The 20,719-nt window shown below is 34.2% G+C and overlaps 5 protein-coding genes and 1 pseudogene across 5 annotated transcripts; all 6 read right to left on the bottom strand.

The window, feature by feature from the left end:
* Positions 1-886: 886 nt before the first annotated feature.
* LOC147405051 (auxin-induced protein 15A-like) lies at positions 887-1,212 on the bottom strand. The gene has a single exon (XM_086437795.1). The coding sequence runs from the start codon at positions 1,172-1,174 to the stop codon at positions 887-889; it is 288 nt and encodes a 95-aa protein (XP_086293921.1). The 5' UTR covers positions 1,175-1,212.
* Positions 1,213-4,173: 2,961 nt separating this feature from the next.
* On the bottom strand, positions 4,174-4,562 carry LOC147405050 (auxin-responsive protein SAUR22 pseudogene; annotated as a pseudogene).
* A 4,665-nt stretch (positions 4,563-9,227) lies between these two features.
* LOC147405049 (auxin-responsive protein SAUR22-like) lies at positions 9,228-9,790 on the bottom strand. The gene has a single exon (XM_086437794.1). The coding sequence runs from the start codon at positions 9,600-9,602 to the stop codon at positions 9,315-9,317; it is 288 nt and encodes a 95-aa protein (XP_086293920.1). The 5' UTR covers positions 9,603-9,790; the 3' UTR covers positions 9,228-9,314.
* A 4,056-nt stretch (positions 9,791-13,846) lies between these two features.
* Positions 13,847-14,343, bottom strand: LOC147405048 (auxin-responsive protein SAUR21-like). Its single transcript, XM_086437793.1, has one exon. The coding sequence runs from the start codon at positions 14,169-14,171 to the stop codon at positions 13,881-13,883; it is 291 nt and encodes a 96-aa protein (XP_086293919.1). The 5' UTR covers positions 14,172-14,343; the 3' UTR covers positions 13,847-13,880.
* Positions 14,344-15,986: 1,643 nt separating this feature from the next.
* LOC147405047 (auxin-induced protein X15-like) lies at positions 15,987-16,274 on the bottom strand. Its single transcript, XM_086437955.1, has one exon. The coding sequence runs from the start codon at positions 16,272-16,274 to the stop codon at positions 15,987-15,989; it is 288 nt and encodes a 95-aa protein (XP_086294081.1).
* Positions 16,275-18,664: 2,390 nt separating this feature from the next.
* Positions 18,665-18,955, bottom strand: LOC147405046 (auxin-responsive protein SAUR22-like). Its single transcript, XM_086437954.1, has one exon. It carries the CDS (start codon positions 18,953-18,955, stop codon positions 18,665-18,667), a length of 291 nt encoding a protein of 96 aa, XP_086294080.1.
* Between the last annotated feature and the right edge of the window lie 1,764 nt (positions 18,956-20,719).

The following is a 20,719-nucleotide window of genomic DNA, read 5'->3' as shown; positions in this document are numbered from 1 at the left end:
GGAATGGGCTGATTTTTGAAATCATCCTCACAAAAATCAGCCCATTCCAAAACTTATAATCCCATCAAAAGTGGTTTACAAATAACCGTTGACACCATTGTGCATGTATCTTTATTTATAAATTGGGAGTTACGAAAACATGTAAATCTCCTGCAACTCTCCGTAGTGCAACAGAATACAAGACATTTACACAACACTAATATCATTTAAATCTTGAGATTCCCTTTACTTAATTCGTCCAAGCATGCAAACATCTTTCTCATGTTCTTTCGTACCCAACATGTTATACATATCATCATATGCCTTATTTTTAGTTTTAGTATGACTTGAGTCGAGCCTTTCTTTTTTAATTAATGATCTCTTGAACCAACATTCCACTGAAAGTTATCACATATTTTGAAACAAATTTAATGTTTCAAAACTTAATTTGTGTTTTAGAAAAAGAACAAATATAACCCATAAACCGGAGTGAGTTTCTAATCGAACACCGTGAGCTTCCGATTAAACTCATAATTTAAGTTTTGAGTCAACTTGATGAGTTTTGAAACTTAAGGTTCTACCTGCAGGGGTGCTTTATGCACACCACCAAAGTTAGGACTCTTACTAGGAAAGCAGGCATGTCATGATCTGCTATACCTCTTCAAAATGTGCAAAGTATATGTATTGTATCATTTTGAATTATAAGTTCTCTTTAATGGCAAAAGAGTAGACATAGGGTCATGCCCATAAGAAAAATGAAAGTGTCTAAGAGAGCAAAAGCAAGAATCTGTATTCAATCATCCCTTTTTTCCTTTAATTTACAAAAAAATGGGTGGGGGTTGCCGAGGAAACAACCTCTCCTCTAAACCAAATAAAAATATCAATATTTATATAACCCGTTTCTCTATCATGAAGCATTTAAACGAGAAGTGAGATCGATGAAGACATCTTCGTTACATGGAATAGTGAGACCACCCATTGGATGATCAAATCCGAACTCTTCCTCAGCTTGGTTTAATAAGTCTTGGAATGAAGGATGGTTCAAATAGGTGATTGGAATCACATAACGCTTCTTTTGGGTATGCCCAACGTAAACTGCTAAGTGGCCTTTTGGAACATCTATCGCCCCTGAAGTTATGAGAGACCGTCTGAAAATTTGCTTTGCATGAATCATCCCAGGAAAATGGATACCCATGACTTCCTTTGAGAGTTTTTCTTAGAAGAACAAGGAGAAGAAATTGTATGCAAAAGATTTGTAGAACAAAGAAAACTTTAAGACTAGAGGATTGGAAGATTTGGATGATTTAATCTTAACTCATCTATGTGAGATATATATACATAGAGAAAGATGGGAAATGGAATGAAGAGAATTCTCAAATGTGAATTTAGTGTTGAAGAGACATTCTTCATGTGAGTTCACATGGTTTTGCATCCCAACTTATTATCAAGATTTGTGGAGTAGACACAATGTAGTTTTTTGGTAGGAATTTGAATATTTCATGACCCACCATTTGAGAAATACAGCTTATTGTGGGCCTACATGAATTCATACAGCTTCGAATTGAACACATGTTTGTGACACTAAATTAAACGTGATTTTGACATTCTACTTGGGATTTTGGTGCATATTTGAGATAACCGTTGGAATTTCAAACTGGGTTCATACTCCCTTGACTGCCAAATGCTGTAAGAGACAAACAGAAATGGACTAAATGATCCTCATCTTCTCACCTAAAATCCTTAGTTGCCCCCCCCCCCCCCCCCCCCAAAGCCCAAAGCCCAAAGCCCAAAGCTTAAAGATGAGATGGGTCCACAAGATGAGATGGATCCGTGGACGTACCTCAATCTTGAGGGAACCACATAAAATCTTTGTGTTTTATATGTGTGATTGAACCTCGGTTTGTTTTCTTCTTTATTGTTCTTGAATCGTGTTCTCTACAATTTTTATCCTAGATGACTTTGCCAAATAAATCAATGGTTGAAGTTGATGGGTTTTGAGGAATTTTTTTTTTTTTTATTATCAGGTTTTGGGAGAAAAAAATATTTAGCATCATCATCAACATTATGATTATTTTCTTGACATATTGAGGAAATTGAGGAGCAATAAAGGGGTTCTAGATTAATTAAATCAAAATTTTGTCTTAAAGGTTGAAGATGATGGATTTTTTGTGGGGAAAATCAAGGGTTTTTGTTAAGCTTATGTTCTTGTCATTACTTATCACATTAATGGCATCTCTTACCATGTATAATCTTTTGTTTATGAGAATAGGATGATTTTTGTCCCTATTTTGATTCAGATATAGTCTTTCATCATATATATACAAATTTATAATTGTATGACATCCCTGTACGCTAACTCTTATTAATATATATATATATATATATGTTTGAGCAAGAATTGTAGAAATTGGGGAGATTAATTGGTTTGAATGGGTGAATCCATCCCTCTATTACCTTCCAAGTTTGGCTACTATGCTATCCCCAAAGATAAAAATCCAAGGCCACTGAATCAATAGATGTTCATCCCCATTTTCCTTAAATTGTTATTATGTGCACTCAAATCTTTCAAATGTAGTTTATGAAGAAACCTTAGTATGGTGTCTATTGATTAGATACCTCATTAACTTGGAAAAATAGAATGGTTGGGAAAAACTGCGTGAAACTATATGTTGAGTTTAGTCTCACATCGGATGCTCATTGCCTTGTTCCTCTCCTTATAAGCTCCTGGGCCTCTCCACTCATTGCCAAGTGGTTTTGAGTTGGGCCCCCAAATTTATCACTATAGATCGATTGCTTTCGGCAGATTTAAATAGATACATATCTTCGATTACTGTCAATGATGTCAAACAAATAGCTATTATTCTCTATTGGTTTGGAACAAGGTCATGGAGTGTACCATATGAACCAACAAAATTACCGACATGTCCCTTTGAAATCTTAATCGAAATGAGCATGAAAAGATACAGTATGCATTCAGGTGAAAGAGAACAAAGGGCCAAATGATCACTTGTAAACTCAAGAACAATCTGCATGTAATATGGGCCAAACCAAACCACGAAGGCAATTAAAGAAAAATAAAACATCCACATAACATTGCAATATTTAATGTTGTTCGGCCATACTTATTGTTGTGTAAATGTCTTGTATTCTGTTGCGCTACGCAGAGCTGCGGGGGTATGGAAAGGGCAATCGTGTAATATTTTCTTAAGAAATTTTCTATTTTTGGGGGTTTATGGGGAGTTTTACTTGTTTTGGTAACTCTTGGTTTTATAAATAGAGATCTCTCTAGGGTTGTAAAATGTATTAGAAAATAGTGATTGTTTTTGTTATGTTCTGTGGACATAGGCAAACTACTGAACCACGTAAATCCTTGTGTTTTGTGAAATTGTGTTATCTTTGCTATTTCAATTTTTTCTCACTTATATCCATAGATGAGTTGAGAGCAATTCACCAACTTTGACCAATAAATCACAACTCAGGATTTCTCTTTACACTTCTCTTAGACCTCTAGAATCCTAAAGCCCTAGTTTTCTTGTTTGATTTCATTCTCTTCATGACCCCCAATTTGGGTACAAGTATACAGTACTTTCTCGCGTACGATACTATATATCTATCACAACATTAACAAACAATATCACATGTGCTCGTTGTCATATTTTCTTCTATGTATAATAGATTCAAAGCACCCGTATTCCTCATGGCAGTGTTCAATTGGACAAAGGTCTCGAAAAATCTTTGGTGCTACTGCACCCCAAGTGAAAAGTGTCTTTGAAAAATGACCTCAAAGGAACATGTGGTGAGGAGAGAGAGTTACTAGACACCATCAAATTATTTCAAAGGATTGTCGACATGATTTTAAGTATCGAAGACATTAGTTTCTATTGAGTATGAGCTTTGACTCTCAAAATTATGCAATTATGTACAGAGCAAGAAACAGTCATCCATGGTAGCATACCAACTCTGTTATTAAAAAAAAAAAAGAAGCTTGGAAGTTCTCTTGCATTGCAGAAAAATTAGTTTCCAAGCATCACCTTATTAAACAAATTCAAGAAAATTTGACAAAAGAATCATAGCCCATCACTAATTCTATTGAATCATTTCTTTTTTTTTTTTTCCTTAACAAAAAAAATGTGTGGGGGTTGTTAAGGAAACAACCACTCCTTTAAATAAATTTAAAAAAAAATCAGTAGTTTTCTATCCCTTCTCTCTCATGAGGAGTTTAAACGACAAGTGAGATCAACGAAGAAATCTTCGTTACATGGAATTGTGAGACCACCCATTGGATGATCAAACCCAAACTCTTCCTCAGCTCGACTTAGCAAGTCTTGGAATGAAGGATGGTTCAAATAGGCGATTGGAATCACATAGCGCTTCTTTTGGGTCTCCCCTATGTAAACTGCTAAGTGGCCTTTTGGAACAACTATGACGTCCGAAGTCAAAAGAGACCGTCGGAAAATTTTCTTAGCATGAACCCTCCCAAGCAAGTGGATACCCATGGCTTCTTTGAAAGAATTGATTTTCGAAGAATAAGGAGAATAAATAGAGTTTAAAGAGATTTGTTGAAGATGAAAGCTTTAAGACTAGAGGATTTGAAGACTTGGAATTGGATGATATAATCTACACTCATCTATGTTTATATACATAGAGAAAGATATGAAATGGTATGAAGGGGGTTCTATCCAATATGGATTTAGTGGTGAAGAGACATATCTCAGGAAGGTTCACATGGTTTTGCATCCCAACTAATTATCAAGATTTGTGGAGTGGACACAATGTAGTTGCTTTTGTTGGAGTTTGAATACTCATGACCCACCATTTGAGAAATACAGTCTATAAAAGGGCCTACATGAATTAATACAACAAACATGCACCTGCTTATTTGAATTTTGAACACATATATAACAAGCTGGACCTTTGTTTGTGACACTTAAGGTGATTTTGACATACTCCTTGGGGTTTTGGTATATATTTGAAAGACCTCAGGGTCTTCAAACTAGGATCATCCTCCCTTGACTGCCGTATATGCTGAGAGAGATCGACCAATGGAAAGGGACTAAAAGACCCTCGTCTTCAACCTCTTACCAAAAATCCTTGTTGTTCCCCCAAAGCCAAGGGCTTGAAGACGAAATGAATCCTTTAATATCTGGGCAGTGTTGTAAGAATGGCCAAACAATGACAATGAGAAAAAAAAATGGAATCTTTACTCTAGTAACTTGTGAAAAATAATTCAATGGTTGAAGACGACGAGTTTGGCCAGTTAAAGAGTATCCAATTAAATCAAAAAAATTATCTTATAGGTTGAGGATGATTGATGTTTTGTGAGGAAAAATCAAGGGTTTTTGGCTAGCTTATGTTCCTGTCATTACTTATAACATTAATGGTATCTATTACCATGTACAATCTTAAGTTTATGAGAATAGGAGGATTTTTGTTCTTATTTCGATTCAGACATCGTTTTTCATCATGTATACAAGTTTATAATTGTTGAGTGTATATTTTCCTCCACTCTCAGGTGAGTCATACCCCAATTAAGCCTCTTGACCCTCTTATATTCATAGTTCTCCCCTTCTCCAACATATCGGTGTTTTGAACTAGTTGGTTGGTTAAAATGGTATCAGAGTGCTAGGCTTGTTGGGTCGTGGGTTCGAATCTTTCCACCCTTATGGGTGAGGGGGAGTGTTGAGTGTATATTTTACTCCACTCTCGGGTGAGTCATACCCCAGTTAAGCCCCATGACTCTCTTATTTTTATAGTTATCCCCTTCTCCAAAAGATCGGTCTTTTGGAATAGTTGGTTGGTTAACAATAATTATATGATATCCATGTAAGCTCAGTAGGATATATCTAAAGAAGGTAATTTTTTATTATCATCTTTGGTCATTAGTTTATGTTGAGTAGAGTAATTTGGATATTTTTAGCGTATTGTGGGTTTAGTCCCACATTATTTACAAGTTACTTTTGTACTTTATTGTCCCTCTATACATAACAGATTAGATCTCTTTATAATACATCAAATCAATAAAATAATTTTCTTAATAGTATCATCTTTGTACTTATATTTTAGAATACAACAGAGCCATTTTTTTTTTATAACCAAAAAGTTTGTAATTCTATCAATGTTTGCATTAACTTTGAAGATACTTACACAAAAAAAATTCTCTAATTCAGAAATGCCTCTTAAAAAATTAAATTAAAAAAGAAGAAAGAACTAAAATCAATTTAGGAAAGAGAGAGACTTGTTCTGATTTATGATGTTTCTGTCTGGCCAAACTTGTATCTATATGTAGACAAATGTCTCAAAAGAGATACCCATTCAGAAATGCTCATCGGAGGACCAATTGCGGTTCCAAACTCATTGGAGCTGTCGTTGGGAGGTGTCCTTTGAGCCTGAACCCATTCTCATTAGGCGCCATTTTGGCCTATTCAGTACCCCAAGGGACACATCCAATTTGGATAGGTTCCTCTCCTTAGATTTTCTTTCTTTCTTTATATTTTATTTTTATATTAAAAAATTAATATTTTTTTTCCCCATAAATGGCAGGAATTCTCAAAGAGAGTCTTGGTGTGAGGAATTCCAAATGGTATTTATTGAGTCCAAATTCTCTCTAAAATGAATTTTCACCATCTATTTGAAAATATAAGAACTAATAAGAAATCTTCCTCTAAAAACAACTTTGTAATCCATGTGAATTGATCTAAAATGTTCTTTATTACACTTTTACAAATTAACACAACAATTACTACATATTTGCATATTTTTCATCGCTTATACATCATGATAGATGATACTATATGTGCTTGTACATCACTAACTCTGCATTGAATCATAATTTTGTTTCCTTTACAAAAATTGGGTGGGGGTTGCTTAGGAAAACAACCACTCCTTCGAACTAAATCAGAAAGATAAGTATTTGTATAACTCCTCTCTCTCATGAGTCGATCAAATGACAAGTGAGATCAACGTCATCTTTGTTGCATGGAATTGTTAGACCACCCATGAATCAAACCCAAACTCTTCTTCGCTCGGTTTAGTAAGTCTTGGAATGAAGGGTGGTTCAAATAGGTTATTGGAATCACAAAGCGCTTCTTTTGGGTCTTCCCGACGTAAACTGCTAAGTGCCCTTTTGGAACATCTATTGTTGCCGATGTCAGAAGAGACCGTCGAAAAATTTGCTTAGTATGAACAATCCCTGGCAAATGGATACCCATGGCTTCTTTGGAAAGTTGTTCTTAGAAGAATAATAACACAAAATAAATTTCAAATATTTGTAGAACTAGGAAAACTTAAAAGACCAGATAATTTGAAGACTTGGAATTGGATGAATTAATCTTTAGCTTATATAGATATATAAATATATATAGAGAGAGAAAGATAAGAAATAGTATAAAGGGATTGTGAATTCAGTGGTGAAGAGACATATCTTATGAGGGTTCACATGGTTTTGCATCCCAACTCATTATCAAGATTTGTGGAGTAGAGGCAATTTGGGTTTTTTTGTTGGAATTTGATTATTTCATGACCTACCATTTGACAAATACAGGAGGACCTACATGAATTTAAACAAACAGACAGCGGCACATTCTAAATTGAACATATAACAAGCCAGAACCTTGGATTGAATGACATAATTGTGACTTATAAGAGTAGTTTTTACATACACCATGGGATTTTGCATGGTTTATTTTTGAGAGACTATGGGTTTTCTAACTGAGAACATACTTCCTTGAATGTGGTTTTCTGTGAGAGACTAACATAAAGGGACTAAAAGAACATCACACACACACACTCCACAAAAAAAAAACCATCGTATTAAACCTCTCAACCTAGAGATTGTATACGAGGTGAATACTTCAATATCCCTACAATGTTGAGAGTTTGAGTAAGGACTAGGAAGTACCAAATAAGTCAATGAGAAGAAAAGGAAAAGTTTTCCCCTAGATATTCTGAATAAACAACCCGTTGAAGATAATGGATTTTTGTGGAAAATCAAGATTTAATATTATTATCAGTAGTAGTAGTAGTAGTTAACTTACTACTACTAATTTTTTTTTTTTGGGTGTGTAGGTGGGTGAGTTGAGAGGAAATAAGTGTTTCCAAAAGTTTTTGGCAAAGTCCTTGTGAGGATTTTTGGCAACCTTATGATCTTGTCAAAGTTCTTTTCATTACTTATCACAATGGCATCTTGTACCACATACTATTCAGACAAGGTTTTTCATCACATATGCAAGCTTATAGTTATAATTGTATGATGTCCAATGCAATCTTAATCAGATATCTCTAGAAGGAAATTTTAGTATCATGTTTGGTCATCAATTTATATTGATTAGAGTACTTTTGATATTTTTAACATATTTTGATTGGTGTCCCCCATTGCTTACAAGTACTTTTTTTTACTTAATCGTTCCTCCATATAAAACAGTTTAGATCTTTTGAAACTATAGATCAATCCTTTCAATGATTTTAAATAAATAGCACATCGTCGATTCCTATCAATGGTTTCAAACAAATTGAAGTTTGCTTCTTTTTACTTTGGCTCATGTTCATGAACTTGTACCATATGAACCAACCAACTCACCCATATGTCCCTTTGAAATCCTAATCAAAGACCAAAAAGAAAAAGAAAGAAAGGACACCGAAATAACATAGCTTGATATAACCTGCTTCGGGAGGTGCCTACATCCATGGATGACTTCAGACCAATTAACTAACCCTCACAATCCCTTTGACCTCTAGTTTGGGTATAAGTGTATAATACTTTCTGGTGTTTGGTACAAGACATGTGTGCAACATTAACAAACAATATCATATGGGCTAGTTGTCCTATTTTCTTTTATTTACAATTGCTTCGAAGCTCTCACATTACTCATGGCAGGGTTGAATTGGACAAAGGTTTCAAAAAGTCTTTGGTGCTGCTGCACTTAAGTGAAAAGTGTCATTGAAAAATGATCTCAAGGAAACATGAGAGAGAGAGAGAGAACGTTGCTCAAGGCAAAACCATGTGAATCCACATGAAGTAGGTACTAGACCCCATCAAATTATTTCGAAGTATCATCGACACGATTTTAAGTAACAAAGTCATTATTTTATAATGAGTATGTATGAGATCTGACTCTCAAAATTATGCAAGTATGTACAGAGAAAGAACCATTCATGATTCATCCATGGTAACATACCAACACTGTTATGTTAAAAAAGAATAAATCTTGGAAGGTCAAGAAAATTTCGATTGAATTACTTCTTTTTTCCTTTACAAAAAATTGTGTGGGGGTTGCTGAGGAAACAACCACTCCTTTAAATAAATACAAAATGAAGGTATTTTATATGTCCCTTCTCTCTCATGAGGAGTTCAAACGACGAGTGAGATCAACGAACACATCTTCATTACATGGAATTGTAAGACCGCCCATTGGATGATCAAATCCGAACTCTTCCTCAGCTTGAATTAGTAGGTCTTGGAATGAAGGATGGTTCAAATAGATGATTGGAATCACATAGCGCTTCTTTTGGGTCTCACCGACATAAACTGCTAAGTAGCCTTTTGGAACATCTATGGCCTCCGAAGTTGGATGAGACCGTCCGAAAATTTTCTTAGCATGAAGTCGGGCAAGCAAATGGATACCCATAACTTCTTTGTAAAGTTGTTGTTAGAAGGAAAACTTTAAAAGAGCAGAGGATTTGAAGATTTGGTTTTGGATGATTTAATCTTTGCTTATCTTTCTATATATAGTTGGAAGAAAGATAGGAAATTGTATGAAGGGAATTCTCTCATATGTGGATTCAGTGGTGAAGAGACATTCCTCATAAAGGTTCACATGGTTTTGCATCCCAACTCATTATCAAGATTTGTGGAGTGGACACAATGTAATTTATTTGTTGGAATTGGAACATTTCATGACCTACAATTTGAGAATTATAGGTTACAGAGGGCCTACATGAATTTATACCACAGATAGGCACCTACTTATTTAAACCATAACAAGCTGAACCTTTGGATTGAAGGCATGTTTGTGACTCCTAAGGGTAATTTTGACATACCCCTTTGGTTTTTGGTGTATATTTGAGATATCCTGGGTTATCAAACTGATTACATACCCCTTTGAGCGTGGTCTTTGTGAGAGACTAACAAAAATGACCAAAATACCCTTGTCTTCAACTCTTGCCAAAAATCCTTATTTTTCTCCCGAAAAACCCTTCATCTTATACCTCCTCAACTTAGTGCTTAAAGACGAGGTGAATGTTTTGCGAGGTTGAAAAAAGGTATTTCAGTAATTTTTGTTAGTCTCTAACAGAAGACTTTCTTCATGGGGTGTGTAATCAGTTTAAAAGCCCTAGCGGTATCTCAAATAAATACCAAAACTTGTAGGGTATGTCAAAATTACGAGACACCTACACAAGGACTACAAAATATGTCTTACCAAGCCTTCTACTTGTGATAAAAACACATCAAGAATCATGGTGTTTCCAATTTATAGGGGCACTGGTCACCTTCATGATTATATTTGCCAACCAACACTTGAGCTTATCCTCCTAAGAATGGTAGTTGGTCAAAGTAAATTAAGGCTTCCAGGCCATATTGGAAGCCTTGTTCCTTCAAGAACAAAATAGAATTAACAAAAGAATGGGGATTTAGATAGTGAACGCGAATACGATTGCACTAGAATTAATAGAAGATATGATTAGACATAATGGGATGAAAGAACGAGATTTGTTTAGCTGACCCTAATTTTTTTTGGATAAGGCTTTGATGATTAAGATGAAGAAATCTTATCATTACCTATTTCATTCAAGATAATTTTAATGTATATATTGAGTAGAGTTGTTCTGAAATTTCTAACATATTATGGGTTTTGTCCCACATTGTTTACAAGTTACTTTTATACTTAGTTCACAATGGCATCTTGTACCAAGTACATTCATATGTTTGTAGGATTAATCTGATTGTTATCTTTGTTTTTTAATCTTTTTTCATTGAAGATAGTTTTCAGTGTCATGTTTGATCATTAGTTTATGTTGAATAGAGTTGTTTCAATTCTTTTGACATATTGTTGGTTTAATCCTGCCTTGCTTATTATCAATGCTATGTAGATTGCAGAAATGTAAGATTGAACAAATAATGAAATAAATTTTGAGAGTAAGATTCGTTTCACAAGGATAATGGAGATTCAATTTTTTTCTTCGAATTGAAACCAAAATAGAATTTTAAAAACAGAATTTTAAAACAGATTAGAAGAATTACAACTAAGAAGTAAATTAAAAACTGAAATGAGAGTAAAAATAGAGATTGAAAACAATGTAAGAAGGGCTTAGAAAGATCAAATTAGTCTTTGCAAGTCATCTTAATGCTGAATAATTCCCATTTTAACTCAATCCACGTAACAAATCGTTGTTCATGGATTGGAAGATAAATTGATTAATCACTTGAAGATAATTAGAAAATAGTAATTATGAATCCTAAACTTATATGAGATTATCCAACTTATATTTCGATTTCATCACAAAGTATGATTAAGCTTGAACTCATCTAAGTAATAATCATCAAAGTTAGAATTGAAAATACAAATAGGATGATCTCACCTTAAGAGGCTTCATAAGAACACAATTATAGTAGAATTAATGGAATTGAAACAACAATATTAAGATGAACTAGTTCCGGCATCATCGACCTCTCTAAGGAGAGTCTAGCCGATCATCGCGAGGAACAAATTACAACAATAGTAAAATAAGGGAAACATGGTAGATAAGAGAATGAGAAGAGTCTATGTTGCAATTCGATTCCCTCTTAATGATTTTCCAATGGAGTTACAAAAAAATTTAAAGAACAAAGATGAAAAGAAAAACACTCTTGAGATCTCACTTCTACAAGAATTCTTTCTCTCAAAGGAAAAATAAAAAAATTTCAAAGAAATTAGGAAGAAGAAGAGGGACCCTTTCTCTAGAGATTGAGGTTCTATTTATAGAGAAAAAAGTGTGTAGAAGAGTTCAAAAGTAGCCTCCACTTTTCTTTGCACAAAAGGACAAAAAAGAAGAATATAAGTTAAGGATTAGGGCATTCCAAAGTGGGCCCAAATGCTTTTGCCTTGAGATTTGGACTCCAAAATGCTGATTTTCTGCACAAGAAACACACGTAATCAGATTTATGAATTTATTTATGTATAATTAAGCCTAATTATCATCTAATAATATGCAACATGATGTTTCGAGGATTATCATGATTATTACCTTAATACGGAGAAATAGGGACAAAAATTAAGATAAATGTCCTAGAAATGTACGTATAATTCAATGTTTCGAAAAACTCATCAACTTACAAGTTTCTTTTGTACTTAGTTGTTCCTTTATATAAATGAGCTTAAATATCTTTACAAAACACCAGTCTATAAAATGATTGTTCATCAATACAAGTAAACATAGAAAGTATTTGAGCTCAATCCGTAGAAATAATTTGAGCCGAATCTGTAGTAATTCTAATTGCTTAAAAAAGTGTAAATTGTTGGGTGCAAATCAGTTTTATTAAGAAAATAAATCAAGTACAAAATTAAATGAGAAGTTAAGTTAAATCCAAATTAAATATTAGGAGAGAAAAAAAAAAAAAATTAAAAGAATTTATCGGTTTGTAGAAACAAATTAAGATCAAGGCTTCACGTTGAACGCGATGTCCTTAAGACAGATTTCACCCCTGCTTCGATGCCAACAGTTCCTAGACATCTATCTCCTAGGATACCATGATCTATAACAGAGAGGGTAGCACTCCAATCTCTATTTATGGTGAACCTGAAAGTATTTGGTACTCTCTTTTAATATATCTCACAAATAATAAATAATGAGAACAATTAAAGCGTAGTCGATTGAATGTTTTTAGACTCAAGAATCTGTCAATGTTGACTTGAGAATAAATCAGAAGTGAAGTTTTTAGATCTTCTTGGATTAACTCGAATATATAAACAATGAGTTCTCATTGTTTCCTAAGAGGTGTTGAAAAATGGGGTGCCAATAGCCAAAACTGAACCAATGCCTCAAAGGCGTTGGTTTGAAAAGGCCGTTCCAAAGAAGACGTTGGTTAGAGTTAAAAGAAGTTATAACTTCTTAGGTAATTATCCCATCCAATAAAAAATAAAAAACTTTGATTTTCTAATTTATTTATTTTTTTAAAAATCAACAAAAAAGTGTAAACTTGCTCACTTGCTCATCCAAGAATTTGATAATTTCTTTTGATTCACTGACTCTTTTTATAAAGGAAAAACATAATATACAATGAATATTACATGTGTTTGGGGTAAAACTTACTGTAATTGGGGAGATTGGTTTGAATGGGTGAATCCATCCCTCTTTTGCCTTCCAAATTTAGCTACCACGACATCTCCAAAGATCAAAACCTAGGGCTGATGAGTGAACTCATCATCATTTTCCTTAAATTGTTCTTGTGTGCACTCTAATCTTTCAAATTTAGTGGACATAAGGAGACCTTAGAATTGGGTCTATTGACTGCCTATACCTCATTAACTTGAAAAAATACATAAAAATACAGAATGATTGGGAGAAGCTGCTTGAAACTATATATAGCTAAATCTCAGATCGTTGATTGCTGTCGACGATTTTAAATAATGGAGTGTATCATATGGAAATAGTTTATAATGAGTACGAGATATGATTCTCAAACATATGCAGAGAAAGAACCATTAATTCTTGGTAGCATACCAACTCATGTTATGATCCATGAATTGTTTCATTTTAACTTGGAAGTTTAGTTTGCTAGCATCACCTTATTAGAAAAAAACAAATGAAAGTTCAAGACAATCATCACTAACTCTGTATTGAATCATCTTTTTCTCCTTTACAAAAAATTGGGTGGGGGTTGAAACAACCTCTCCTTTGAATAAAATGAAAAACATCGGTATTTACGCTCATGAGGCGTTCAGACGACAAGTGAGATCGATGAAGATATCTTCGTTACATGGAATGGTGAGACCACCCATTGGATGATCAAATCCGAACTCTTCCTCAGCTCGACTTAGCAAGTCTTGGAATGAAGGATGATTCAAATAGGCTATTGGAACCACATAACGCTTCTTTTGGGTCTTCCCAACATAAACTGCTAAGTGGCCTTTTGGAACATCTATGGCCGCTGAAGTACTTAGAAGAGACCGCCGGAAAAATTTATTAGCATGAACTCTCCCAAGCAAATGGATAGCCATGGAATGGATTCTTTGGAAATTTGTTCTAAGAAAAACAAGGAGAAGATATAGATTTCAAAAGATTTGTAGAACAAAGAAAACTTTAAGACCAGAGTATTGAAGACTTGGAATGGGATTGAATTAATCTTAGATTATCTATGTATATATACAACAAAGAAAGATAGCAAATGGTATGAAGGAAATTCTCTCAAATGTGGATTTGGTGTTGAAGAGACATATTTGATGGGGGTTCACATGGTTTTGCATCCCAACTCATTATCAAGATTTGTGGAGTGGACACAAAGTAGTTTATTTGTTGGAATTGGAACATTTCACGACCTGTACTTTTGAGAAATACAGCTTACAGAGGGCCTACATGAATTTATTTTTAAACCATAACTAGCTGGACTTTTTGATAGAGACATGTTTGTGACTCATAAGGGTAATTTCGAAATATTCCTTTGGTTTTTGGTGTATATTTGAGATATCCCTTGGTTATCAAACTGATTATATACATCTTTGACTGTGGTCTCTGCAAGAGACTAACAAAATATGATCAAAATACCCTTCTCTTCAACCTCTTGCCCAAAACCCTTATTTTTCTCCTAAAAACTCATCGTCTTATACCCCTTCAACCTAGTCCTTAAAGTCGAAGTGAATCTTTGTTTTTTTTTTTTGTTGGGAAAATCAAGGTTTTTTGCAGGGTTTAAAAAAGGCTATTAGGATGCCGTCTAGGGTTGTATCATTGGTCTAAAAGCCCTAGGGGGTAGCATGTTCAATCAGTAGATTATGTTGAATATGACTGTTTCAAAATTTTTAACATGTTGTAGGTTTAGTTCCGCATTGCTTACAAGTTCATTTTATTCTTAGTTGTTCCTTTATATAAATTAGCTCGGATATCTTTGTAATACATCAAATTCAATAAAATGCTTTTTCTCAATGCTTGTACATATATACAAGTGAATGTAGAAAGTCTTTCAGCTCACTCTGTAGGAATTATTTGAGCCAAATCTGTAGTAATTTTAATTGCATAAAAAAGTGTAAACTTGCTCTCTCTTCCAACACTTAGAAAAGTTCTTTTGATTCACTGACTCTTATAAAGGATTGATACATGGGTTTGGGTAAGAAATATGATAATTGGGGAGATTGGTTTAAATTTGTGAATCCATCCTTATTTTTTCTTCCAAATTTGGCTACCATGATATCCCCAAAGGTCAAAACCCGGGGCCGCTGAGTGAACTCATCCTTATTTTCCTTAAGTTGTTCTTGTGTGCACTCTAATCTTTCAAGTGTTGTGGATTATGAGGAGACCTTAATGTGGAATCTCTTGGCTTCCCATACCTCATTAACTTGAAAAAACAGAATGGTTGGGAGAAACTGCTTTAAACTATAGATCGATGGCTTGCAATGGTTCTAAACAAATATCAGATCGTCGATTGCTGTCAACGAATTTAAATCATGGAGTGTATCATATGATATAGCACTTAATTCATTAGTCTATATTGAGTATGAGATCTGATACTCAAACATATGCAATCATATACAGAGAAAGAACCATTCTTCCATGGTGGCATACCAACTCATGTTATGTTTTGTATATCTCAATACATGTATTGTTTGATTTTAACTTGAAAGTTCTCTTGTAGTTAGTTTCCAAGAATCACCTTAATTACTAAGGAAAATGAAAGTTCAAGACAATATGATAGAAGGGTCATGCCCAAACTATGTATTGAATCATCCTTTTTCATTGTACAAAAAATTGGGTGGGGGTTGCTAAGTAAACAACCTCTCCTTTGAATCAAACGAATAACATAAGTATTTATAAAACCCTCTCTCTCATGAGGCGTTCAAACGACAAGTGAGATCAACAAAGACATCTTCGCCACATGGAATTGTGAGACCGCCCATTGGATGATCAAACCCAAACTCTTCCTCAGCTCGACTTAGCAAGTCTTGGAATGAAGGATGGTTCAAATAGGTGATTGGAATCACATAACGCTTCTTTTGGGTCTTCCCAACATAAACGGCTAAGTGGCCTTTTGGAACATCTATGGCCGCTGAAGTTAGAAGAGACCGACGGAAAAATTTATTAGCATGAACCCTCCCAAGGAAATGTATAGCCATGGCTTCTTTGGAAAGTTGTTCTTAAAAAAACAAGGTGAAGAAATAGATTTCAAAAGAATTGTAGAACAAGAAAAACTTAAAGATCAAAGGACTTGAAGATTTGGAAGATTTGATGATTTAATCTTAGCTTATATATGTAAATATATACAAAGAAAGATTGGAAATGGTATGAAGGGCATTCTCTCAAATGTGGATTCATTATGAGGGTTCACATGGTTATGCATCCCAACTCATTAGCAAGATTTGTGGAATGGACACAATGTAGCGTATTTGTTGGAATTGGAACATCTCATAACCTACAATTTTGAGAAATACAGTGGCCTACATGAATTTATTCAACATGACAACTGGACCTTTGGATTAAAGACATGTTTGTGACTCCTAACTCCTAAGGGCATTTTTGACGTACCCCTTCGGATTTTGGTTTATATTTGAGAGACCACTGAGTTTTCAAACTGAGGACATGCTCCCTTGACTGTGGTTTCCTGTGAGAGACTAATAGAAAGGACTAAAAGATCTTCGTACCCCCAAAAGCCCATCGTCTTCAACCTCTCGAGCTAGATCTCAAATACAAGGTGAATACATCAAGATCCCCATAATGTTTAGAATTTGAGCAAGGATTACAAAATGCGAAATTAGTCAATGACAAGAAAAGAAAAAAATATTTACCCAAGATTTTCCAAATAAATCAATTGAGGAAAATCAAGAATATTATTATTATTATTAACCATTCGTGGGTGGGGGGTAGGATAAAGCGAAATTGGGATCCACCAGAAAAGAACTCTAAAAGAGAAATTTTATTAAATTTAAGGTGATTTTTACATTGTAGTTGCATTTGTAAAACGCTAAAATAGCTAAAAATAGTAAAAACTAACTAAGCATGGAAATACAAACTACTTAACCCTATAAGGGAGAATCGACGGTTCATGATTTTGACTTCTAAAACTAAAGTTATTAACAAAACTAAACTTTTCTAAAATAGCAAAATCGCATAAATGGTCTCGCCGAATGATTCCGATTCCGGGCTCATGATTTCTACTAGTGCTTTTTTGCTTTCCTTTTTTTCGCGATAAACTTGCTCCATGAAATCCCCTGCCATTTGTTCTACATCATTGTACATATATACACGTAAACGTAGCATGTCTTTTAACTCAATAGTTGTCATTCAAATTGTTTAAAAAATTACTTAACCCCTTACTTTCTCATCCAATAAAATGAAAATTTCTTCTGATTCACTAACTCCTATTGTACAAGAATTGTTAAAATTGGGGAGATTGGTTTGAATGGGTGAATCCATCCCTGTTTTTCCTTCCAAGTTTGGCTACCATGATGTCCCCAAAGATAGAAAAAACTATGGCCACCGAGTGAATTTATCCTCATTTTCCTTAAAATGTTCCATTGGGGATATTGGATTGCTAAGGAAACAACCTCTCCTTTGAAACTATAGGTCGATTGATTCAATAGTTTTAAACAAATAGCACATCTTTGAGTATATTGCTTTCAATGGTTTGAAACAAGTTGAAGTTTGTTTTCTTTCAGAGTGGAACATGGTCATGGAGTATACAATATGAACCAACCAACTCATTCACATGTCCCTTCAAAATCTTAATCAAAAGCCATAAAAGAAAGGAAAAAACACGTAACATAGCAGGTAATAACGTGGTTCGACAATGCCTACATCCATGGATGAGTTTAGAGCAGTTATCTAATTCTGAAAAAGAAATTAGAAGCTTGGGATTTCACTCTGCTTGTGACCTCCCCTTTGCGTGTAAGTGTACAATAATCTCTGGTGTACAATACTAGACATCTATCACAACATTAACGAACAATTTCATAAGGGCTAGTTGTCTTACTTTCTTTTGTGTACTATAGCTTTGAAGCTGGTGTACAATACAAGACATCTATCACAACATTAACAAACAATATAGCATGGGCTAGTTGTCCTATTTTCTATTATGTACAATAACTTTGAAGCTCTTGTATCATTCTTGGCAGTGTTAATTGGACAAAGGTGAAAAGAGAAGTGAAATGTGTCTTTGGAAAATGACCTGAAAGAACATGTGGTGAGGCAAAATCATGTGAATCCACATGTAGTTACAAGACCGCATCCATGATTTTAAGTATCGAGCTTTAGTCATTAGTTTATATTGGGCATAAGATCTGATTATCTTATATTAAAAAAAGAAAAAAAAAAAAAAAAAAAAACGTGCAATTTCAATTGCATCAAGAAAATATGATAGAAGGGATCAATGCCCATCACTAACTCTGTATTGAATCATTTCTTTTCTCCTTTACAAAACTTTGGGTGGGGGTTGCCGAGGAAACAACCTCTCCTTTAAATTAAAAAAAGAAAAAAAGAAAAAAAATATCATTATTCGTACATCCCCTCTCTAACTTGAGGCATTCAAACGACGAGTGAAATTTATGAAGACATCTTCGTTACATGGAATTGTAAGACCACCCATTGGATGATCAAATCCAAACTCTTCCTCAGCTCGACTTAGCAAGTCTTGGAATGAAGGATGGTTCAAATAGGCGATAGGAATCACATAGCGCTTCTTTTGGGTCTCCCCAACATAAACTGCTAAGTGCCCTTTTGGAACATCTATGGTCGCTGAAGTCAGAAGAGACCGTCGGAAAATTTGCTTAGCATGAACCCTCCCAAGCAAATGGATACCCATAGCTTCTTTGAAAAGTTGTTTTTTAAAAGAACAAGGAATGGATTTCAAAAGATTTGTAGAACAAGGAAAACTTTAAGACAAGAGGATTTAAAGACTTGGAATTGGATAATTTAATCTTAGCTTATCCATGTTTATATATACATAGAGGAAGATAGGAATTGGTGTGAAGGAGAATGTCACAAATGTGGATTTAGTGGTGAAGAGACATATCTTAAGGGGAATCTCACAAATGTGGGTTGACATGGTTTTTCATCCCAACCCATTATCAAGATTTGTGGAGTGGACACAATGTAGTTTATTTGTTGGGATTGGAACACTAAATGACTGACAATTTGAGAAATACAGCCCCACAGAGGGCCTACATGAATTTAAAAAACAACCAAGACATGTTTGTGAATTCTAAGGGTAATTTTGACATACCCCTTGGTTTTGAAACCGATGACATACCCCTTTGACTGGTGTCTCTGTTAGCGACTACCAAAAATGACCAAAATATCTTCTCACCCTCTAATCCAACAAAATGAAAATTTCTTTGATCATTTACTTTTATTAAAGATGATGGATGGGTGAATCCATCCTCTTTTGCCATTGTTCGTCTTTAAATTATGGACTTCCAAATGGAGTGAAATATGAGGAGACATTAGTGTGGGGTATGTTGAGCATTGACGAGCATGCTTACATTACCTCGAAAATACTGAATGATTAGGAGACCCCACTCGAAACTATAGATTAATCATCGACAAAGATATATGGAATTAACTTGTAACTTGCTTACAAGTTACTTTGTATTTAGTTCACAATGACATTATCTTGCACCTACTACATTCTCATGTTTGTAGGAATAGGATGATCTCTATCCTATTTTCAAATTTTGAAATGGTGTTCGATTGAAGATAATTTTTAGTATCATTTTAGTCATTAGTTATGATGATAAAATTACTTTTGAAATTTTAGCATATTGTAGGTTTAGTCCCACATTGCTTACAAGTTACTCTTGTACTTAGTCATTCTTGTATATAAAAGAGTTCTCTTTCTAATACATCAAGTTCAATACACAAATACAATTAAAAATAGCAAGTATTTGAATTAAAAGTTTCTTCACCCTTACCCTTTCATCCAAAAAAATGAAAATTTATTTTGAATCACTAACTCTTTTTAAGAGAAAAAAGCTAATAGACACTAAATATTAAATAATTGTTGAAATTGGGTGGATTGATTTGAATGGGTGAATCTATCCCTCTTTTTCCCTTCCGAATTTGGATACCATGCAATCCCCAAAGATCAAAACCCAGGGCTACTGAGTGAGCTCATACTGATTTTCCTCAAGTAGCTCCTCTTATCTTTCAAATATAGTGGATTATGAGGAGACCTTATTGTGGATCTGTTGACTGCCCATACCTCGATAACTTGAAAAAAGCAGAACGATTGAGAGAAACCTCATGAAACTATAGATCAATTGCTTTCAATGGTTTTAAACAAATAACAGATTGTTGATTGCAGTCAATATTTCAAATTATAGAGTGGATCATATAAACCAACAAACTCACCAACCTATCCCATTGAAATCTTAATCCAAATAAGCATCCAAAGCCAATAAGAACAATCTGCATTTATTATTTTTCCTCAAATTATTTAAGAGTATCATCGACATGATTTTAAGTACTGGGCTTTAGTCATTTACTTATATAAAGTACGGGATCTGATTCTCAAACGTATGCAAAGAAACAACCAGTCATTCATGGTAGCCTACCAACTCATGTTCTC

Source organism: Akebia trifoliata, chromosome 4 (assembly GCF_017979445.1).
Source record: "Akebia trifoliata isolate Shusen 1 chromosome 4, ASM1797944v1, whole genome shotgun sequence".
NCBI lineage: Eukaryota > Viridiplantae > Streptophyta > Magnoliopsida > Ranunculales > Lardizabalaceae > Akebia > Akebia trifoliata.
The sequence above is the reverse complement of the archived record's forward strand: the minus strand, read 5'-3'. Positions and strand labels throughout refer to the sequence as shown.

What these genes read in the sequence shown, in the direction of transcription:
- LOC147405051 (XM_086437795.1), bottom strand. Translation starts at nt 1,174, where the DNA reads ATGGGTATCCATTTTCCTGGGATGATTCATGCAAAGCAAATTTTCAGA.
- LOC147405049 (XM_086437794.1), bottom strand. Translation starts at nt 9,602, where the DNA reads ATGGGTATCCATTTGCTTGCCCGACTTCATGCTAAGAAAATTTTCGGA.
- LOC147405048 (XM_086437793.1), bottom strand. Translation starts at nt 14,171, where the DNA reads ATGGCTATCCATTTGCTTGGGAGAGTTCATGCTAATAAATTTTTCCGG.
- LOC147405047 (XM_086437955.1), bottom strand. Translation starts at nt 16,274, where the DNA reads ATGGCTATACATTTCCTTGGGAGGGTTCATGCTAATAAATTTTTCCGT.
- LOC147405046 (XM_086437954.1), bottom strand. Translation starts at nt 18,955, where the DNA reads ATGGGTATCCATTTGCTTGGGAGGGTTCATGCTAAGCAAATTTTCCGA.